This window comes from Malus domestica, chromosome 03 (assembly GCF_042453785.1).
Source record: "Malus domestica chromosome 03, GDT2T_hap1".
NCBI lineage: Eukaryota > Viridiplantae > Streptophyta > Magnoliopsida > Rosales > Rosaceae > Malus > Malus domestica.
In genome coordinates, this window is record NC_091663.1 from 34,687,667 (window position 1) to 34,695,745 (window position 8,079).

General features: G+C 38.2%; 1 protein-coding gene across 1 annotated transcript; it reads right to left on the bottom strand.

Moving 5' to 3' along the window:
• Positions 1–4,667: 4,667 nt before the first annotated feature.
• On the bottom strand, positions 4,668–6,780 carry LOC108173099 (FCS-Like Zinc finger 16-like). Its single transcript, XM_017331488.3, has 2 exons — positions 5,760–6,780; positions 4,668–5,113 (listed from the first exon to the last, which is right to left on the bottom strand). The coding sequence occupies exons 1-2, from the start codon at positions 6,071–6,073 to the stop codon at positions 4,969–4,971; spliced, it is 459 nt and encodes a 152-aa protein (XP_017186977.3). The 5' UTR covers positions 6,074–6,780; the 3' UTR covers positions 4,668–4,968.
• Between the last annotated feature and the right edge of the window lie 1,299 nt (positions 6,781–8,079).

An 8,079-nucleotide genomic window follows, 5' to 3' on the forward strand; every position in this document is an offset into this window, starting at 1 on the left:
TTTCGTTAAAGTTCCATTTTTAAAATGAAGCATTTCTAGGCGATAGGTTTGTCCAAGAAATTCTGACAATATTTGCCGCACGCTTGAAGTTGAAGATGGCACGAGGGCATGATCTAAGCATGAGTTTTTTTCTACAAATTCCCACTCAGTCAAAGTTGTGACCTCAAAACCCTACTCATCCCACGCTCATCAAACTATTGGTTTATAATTACAATGTACATTAAAAAAATCCACTTTCCCTACTTTTCGAAAACCTAAAACCCCTAGAAACCCTAAAACCGATGAATATTGTGAACAACTTCAAGAATCAAGACAGCAAAATGCCAAAACACAATGAGAGGATCGATTCAGAATAATAAGGTGTGTGACGCACTAAATCCTAAACCCTAATCTGCATTTGTTCACCCTCTAGATTCGCCCTAGGTCTGGTAGGTAGGTCGGAAATTTAATTGAACATGAAATTGGAGATAGTGAGCGTGTTACTACTAGTTACCGCTAGTAGATGATATTTAAGTGATGGAGATTGTGCTATTTGACTTCTAAACAAAAAATTGTTCCACTGCGTGGGAGTGACTCAACTAAGATTCTTTCTTTGCTTTAAAGTCAAGAATTTTGCTTATGTAGAGAAATAAATCACAATATGGAAATGGTGAATTAAAGTCTTGACACAAAGAGTTCAAGCTATGATTCAAAGAGAAAGAAAAATTGCTTATAGCTTTGTATTAAAATGACAATAATGAGAGAACTTGTATCGAAAGGACAATAGTAAGAGATATCTTGTATCGAAATGACAATTGTTTGTACCATACTTGACCAATTCTGAAACTACTGAGCACCGGTCAACGTTATACCGTCAAGGATCCAGAAGAGTTTTCCTCCAACCAGGAGGCCAATCACACGTGTCGACATCAGAAGCCAATTATAGCACGTCACGTGTCAACATCAGAAGTCAATCACAACACGACACGTGTCAATATCAGAACAAAGCTAGAAACTCTCTTCTATAAAAGGAGATCATTCTCCCACAATATTTCCTAATGTTATTTGTACTAAATCATTCACTAGTACTCACTAAAGGAGAGCTTGAACCTATGTACTTGTGTAAACCCTTCACAATTAATGAGAACTCCTCTACTCCGTGTACGTAGCTAATCTGGGTGAACCACGTACATCTTGTGTTTGCTTCCCTGTCTCTATCCATTTACATATTTATCCACACTAGCGACCGGAGCGATCCAGCGAATGTCACAAACTTGACACTTTCTGTTGTACCAAAGTCCTCACTAATTTTGTGCATCAACAACAATAATAGTTTAAAGAGAGAACTTGTATTTGAAATGTTAGTAGCTATTAAAAAAGAGAGATTTAAAGAGGAATACTTGTAAAGACAACAAAACTATGATAAATTGAAAGAGTGATTTGACTTTCATTGAAAGAAATGAAAGAGCTTGCAATATTAAATTAAGCTTTCAAACGAAAATGAGTTCTGAAATTAAAGGTTTCCTACGTTGGTTTTCTAGAGAAATATTTGTTTGATTGTTTTGAGTGTCTCCAACTTCATGCACTGACTTTCTTTATATAGAGATCAAAACCATAGTGGCAAAACAAGGCCACTTGCTGGTTATATAATTAAAACACAAAACAAGGAGTTGGCTGACTTGATCATGAAGCGATAGTCATTGGAGACCAAGCGGTGATTATATAATTAAAACACAAAACAAGGAGTGTTGGCTGACCTAATCATGAAGCGATAGCCATTGGAGACCAAGCGGTGGTTATATAATTAAAACACAAAACAAGGAGTTCGATGACCTGATCATGAAGCGATAGCCATTGGAAACCAAGTGGAGAGGATAGTCATTGGAGACCAAGCAAGGAGGATGATGTTGCGGCATCACCAAGGTTTTCTACAAAACACCTAGCCTAATACAACTACTTTATGGGGAGCATTTGTTGCGTATCTAAGATTTGCAGGGACTTTAGTATTTATACTAGCTAAGATATTAAGGTTCTGTCCATAAAGAAATCCCAAATTCCATTTTTTTAGCCTATCAGTTAGGTATCATAATCACATGAAATCAAGGACGTTGTCAATCTTACTTGTGTTACAAGACTAATATAAGATTGATATCTTTAGGCGATATCAAATGACAATATCTACATTACATTCCTATTTTATGTTGTAGACCATTTGATTTACGTTGGAATAAATCCAAAATCACCGCCAAAACCATAAAGGAAAAGCAATCCTTTGCCGCCAAACATGTCAACTTGGCGCCCTTCAAAATATCCTGATGCAAGTTTAGCCTAATTTCTTAATAACTCTACACCATAATTTGGCTTTAAACCAAGAAAGTGAAATTTGACAATTTTGAGCACAGACAGCATTTATTTATTCTCTGGAAGTATCGACAGAAAAACTAGGTCTTAAACATGGAAGTGGCAATTTCTCAGGTCCTCAGGAGATAATTTCTGAAAGCTAATAGAATCTAAAGCTAGATATAAATAGGACGATCATATGATCTTACAAAGTACAAAACTGCAACGTTTTGAGTGATGTCATGGTTAATTACTTAAAAACTTTTTACTAATTAGGGTTTTGGGAGAAACTTAAAGGCATTGTCCATTGCTTGTTGTACAAGGCATCAGTGCTGCATGCTGCTCAGGACGACTCAGTGATTCAGAGGCGAGTCAGATGCACAGGGCTTGCGATGATCCAACGGTCAACAGTCAACAGAGACAGAAATTAATTACTCGCTGACCACAGATATTTTGTGATTCTGATATAATCGTTAGTGTCACATTTGGAGACTAATTAATTAATTAGTTAATAACTAATTAGCATCTTGTGTGATTCTTGATGAAATCCTACATCTGCTAGAGAAATAAAGAAAGAAGAGTTTCAATATCATAATTTAACTAATACTGAGGTCTTGTGTGATAAAACTCACATCTGACAGATTGTGCAGATGGTAATTAACAAGTTAAGGACAATATCAATAGTGTTGGAAGTGGGATGTTAGCCCGTCTTTCTAATAATTCAACAATTCTATCTCCACGTGCAAAGTTCAAACTCTCTTCAGAAATCTCGAGGCTGTAGCTTCTTCAGTCAGCCATGGCAGACCCTCCTAGTGTTTCCAAATTTTCCTACCTTGTATTTGAAAGATTTTCCTCGTTAATTACCGCTGTCATTGGCTCTAATAATTCTGCAAGTGATTTTGGAATTTTTTTTATTTTTTAGAAACGATATTATCTATACTAAGGGGTTAGGGAGTAAGTTAAGTCTCATAATGGGCTAGTAATACTATCCTTCATTTTTTTGAGGCTGTAGCAAGTGATCTGGATTTAAGTACGTGTTTGATTATTTTCGTGGCTAAACATTTTGCGATTGAGATTATTCCTTAGGCCATTTGAATCAAGACGTTTAAGTTCAAAATTTTTGACTTAGTTAGATCTAGGAGTCTAACTTGGAGAGTCCTAGTGTAAAACATCCAAGGTTTTTTTTTTTATAAAAATACAAAGAAATTTATTTATTTTTAATTTTCTAAGTGGTGCATTTTGTCGAACATTAGTATGCTCGTTGTCATTTGCCGAGCCATGATGCACATTGCATTCTGTCTAGATCCATGCCAAGTGACGTCGACTCATCTTGTCGATCATACAATTCGTCAAACACTTAGTGAACACACAAGGTCCCATATCAGCATTCGAATGGTCCCTAAAGAACATGCCTTATGTTTTTTCCAGCCTCTAAGACCCTATGTGGATGCGTCCATGGACTTAGTGGCAACTAGACTTACGTGTAAACTTGAACCTACACATTCGAGTTTAACAGTCGTTTCATGATTATTCATACTTTTCTTTTTCAATCTTGCCCTTCAAAGATTCTCTTGATAAGTGTTACAGAAACACAGATATATTCCTTGTGACAACCAAATTTAATTACATTGAACCTAAACATTCAAGTATACCACTCATTTCCTGGATCATCATACTTTTACTTTGGGTTTCGTCATTGGGGGAATCTCGTGATGAGTGTTATAGAAACAGTTTCGTAATCCATAATAATTGGGCTCTAGAACTTATTAACTCAAATTGTTCAAACTTCAAATTGGTCTTCAGCCCAATGCATACACTTCATTGGGCCATTAATCTGTACAAAAGATTAAACCTGATGGGAGGATCGTGGGGTATAAGAATATTAGGCAATATGGATCCAGTATCCAACGTAGTAAGTTTAGGAAATTTTCAGATTTGGATTCGGAAGTCCAATGGAGGAAACAGAAATTCCATTCCAGCTTGCATTCCGAAGTCTTACATAAGATGTTTCTTCTGTCAAGCAGCATATGTCATTTCCCAATAAGGGCCTAAGAAAAATAAAGAAGCGTTGTTGGGTCATAGAAACATTTTTTGGTTTCGTGCTTCTTTAAACACTTTTGAATTTCTCTTTTTTAAGACTTCAACATGTTTATAATAAACGCACTTCTAGCAAAAACACTGATGAATGAAAATGTCCTTACAACAGATAAATATAACGTCAAACACATTGAAAACCGGAAGAAACATCGATAACCTGTTTTAGGTTTAAAGTTTCAGATAGCTAAGAAGATTAACAGCTTCAAATCTTTAACTAAAAAGGTAAGGTGAAGGCAGGCTATAAGTTAGTAGCACAATATACTCGGTGATCATCTATTTGAGCAAAGCTCCAGTTAAGCTACAGTATGTTTCAGCTCCACGGTAATCACGAAAACAAAGCGTCGAAATATATCCAACGATTCTAAATTGTAATCCTTCGAAATAAAAACCTAGTGCTTTCATCTGTGATGATCCCTAAAAGAAACTAGTAAAGCTTTACACTACCTAAAGAGAAGCAGAATGTGACAGACTAAATGTAAAACCATTGCTAACCGGAAGCTCGTGCCAATCTCAAAAAACATGACTGCCATGCGCCGCCTGGGTAGCGCCTAGCTAGTTTCTTCGGCCATTCACATTGTTTGTCATGCTGTACAGGGTTTTAGTCGATTGAAGACGTGCTTGCTTTGGTTGGTCTTTTACGTTCTCCATGTTGAATTGCTGGTCACGGCATTCGGGTGAGCAGAAGGCACGAAAGGGTCTGCATCACGCCACGGAATTTTCAGAACACATAAAATTTCATTAATTTGCTGCCACAGGCATATAAACAACTCTGCAGTAATGTGAAGTTCACGTATATTGACGGAGAATCGAAGTTATAACTGAGAAGGAAAACAAAGGAATTCAAACAACAGAATGGATAAGAGAAGATGAAGAATCATATTTGCAACTCAAACATTTTTCCTTTCTACTATACTTCTTTGATTTTCTCAGCCGCCAAACAGAAATTACGCAATCACACAGGGAAAACAGTACTAATGATGATGATTCCACAAAGAAAACAGAAGCATAAAAGAAAGTAAAAGAGAACAGAAAATTTTTGCACAATTAAAATAGAGGAAGAAGAATTATAAATCACAAGTTCACAACTCAAAATTTTCCTTGATTTTCTCAGCAGCCAAACAGAGATCAAATAATTACACTACAAAATTCTTACTACAAGGATAATTTCAAAAACAAAAGAAAAATATCACCTGAGTAATGAGGAAAAGAGCAACATGCACAATTAAAACAAAAGAAGAAGAAGCCAAACGGAGATAAAAAATTTACACAATGAAATTCCTCCTATAACGCTAATTTTTTAAAAACAAAAAGAAATTCATACGAAATCAGTGAAGAAACCTTACCCGTACATGAACACGTCCTCGTTGTGAGGTAGCTTCCGGTGACAAAAGAAGCACTGCTCAAGGAACTCGTCAACCTGCGCCGCGCGTCCCATCCGCGCAGTCTCCGGCGACGACATCCTCAAAACCGACGGCGGAGATTTCTCAGCCTCCGGCGACGGCTTCAAAGCCTTCGCGCCATTACCAAAACCCGCACGGACGTGGCGCCGGGGATCGGAGCCCTCGGCCGGCTGCTTCGGCGGCAGGAGGTGGTGGTTGGACACTCCGGCGTCGTCGAAGCTCGACGAGCCGCCACTCCGCGAGCGCTTTGCCGACATTGAGATTGAAGATTGAAGATTGTAGGGATTTGGGAAGATTGAGAAGAGAACTTGGAGGTTTAAGAGTGTACGAACAAATAACTACTGTAGAGAGAGAGAGAGAGAGAAGGAGTCAAATACGTCCAAGTCTGGATACTTGTACACCCTTTCATCCACACGCATCTTTTCTTTTCTCACCGTTTCTTTGCTTCCTCTCCACCGCTTCCTTCCTCTGCAGTCGGCACCGCTTGCGTTTTTGCCCTTCCTCTCCAGCTGTCGGCCATCGCAGCGTCTTCTGGCATCTTCCCGTTCTTTTCCTCTAATTTGACTTCGTTTGGTTTGGGTTCTGTGGTTTTGGTTTCATTTGCTCTCTCTCCCTTCTTCTCTGTTGGTTTCGGTTGCTGTACCAGCTGCACAGGAAATTCGAGAGATCGATGCGGCTGGATTCTATGGCGGACATCCTAAGAATCTAGGTATATATATTTGGTTCTTTTAGAATAAATATTTTCGTATGGTTAATTTGTTTGCTCAGTGTCTATACATAATATATGTATGACATAATTAACGCTCTAAAATCTGTTATATCAATCTTCGTCTTCGGCTTCTAAAAAAGCAGTGGCTGGGACTATATCGTCCGATTCCCGATTGGAGCTGGAGCCGACTTACTATGCTTCCGCGGAGCCGAGGATCGCGCTCCCGCAGCGAGTGAAGAAGAGCCGGAGAGGGCCGGAGCTCGTAGTATCGGGGCGTTACGTTTTATCGAAGGACCGGGAGATGGGAATCCCATATTTGGTTACAGTGATACTGATGTACTATTGCTCTGTTTGGATACTCTAATTGTGTACTGAATTTGAGTCCTTTCGCTGTCTATTTTTTTGTGTAGGGATTGTGGGAAACAAGTGTACTTGGGTAAGAAAAATGAATCAAAATCCACCATTTAATCGTTATTATTATTTTTTTTTTCTGGAGGATTATTTTTAATTTTTGAATATTTTTTTAGGAGGATTTGACACTGCCCATGCTGCTGCTAGGTAAGAACTAAGAAACTCAGAAGTGTTAACAGTAAAACTTTCAATGTAAAACTTGGTTTTCAAGTAGTTAATTTTTAGGAAAACTAATTAAAAGGGTTTCAAATGTTTACATTTTAATAAAAAAAAAAAAAAAACCATTCACTAACTTTATTTAATGATAAAGATAAAATAATAAAAATAAAAAATAAAAAAAATCCATAAAGAACCCAACCTGCGCTGGGATCTTTATGATTCATATGTTGATCTGTATATTCTACGTCAGTCATGATTCATACTTTGTGGGATTGGTAGGTTTTGCTCCACTCATAAGTTAAGGCTTGAAGTCTCCGTAAGCATTCAAAGTTCGTAATGTAACGAGCTGCGCGCATCCCCCCATATAAATTGATACAACGAATCCTTCATCCAAACAGAGAGAGAGAGAGAGAGAGAGAGAGAGAATGAATGCATTACTAATACCAGCCGACTTTAGACGGCATTTTGCTGGAATTTGTCATCGGGATTGGGTTTCGTATGCGAAGAAGTTGCAAAGGTTGAAACCCTTGAGTTTCAACGCAAAATTAGCATCACAGAGTGCAACATAGTGAGATTAAAACCTAGAAATTCAAAAGTAAGTAGAGACCTCACTGGTTTGAGTTTGAGACCTTCAAGCTCTCGGGCATTAATGGTGCCGATGTCCACATTGCACCGATCCCACATGTAAGACCACCATTGTGATCTTTGCATCCCACAGACTTCGAATATGCTAAGTTTGGGGTTGATTTGTGAAGGTAAGTGGGAGGGTGAGAGCTTTCTTCTCTCGGTGCTAGAGAGATTGAGTTCAAGAGAGGAGAGAATAATGTAGTACCATTAAGTTTCATAAACAGTTGTTGACCCTAAAAACTACCAAGCCTACGTGGCGCACAAGCCGAGTAACTAATGAGCTAACTACGTCATTCGGTTGATGTGGGGCGTGCCAACTCGTCGACCGAGCTCGGTCGAGGAGTAAAATATGTTGAT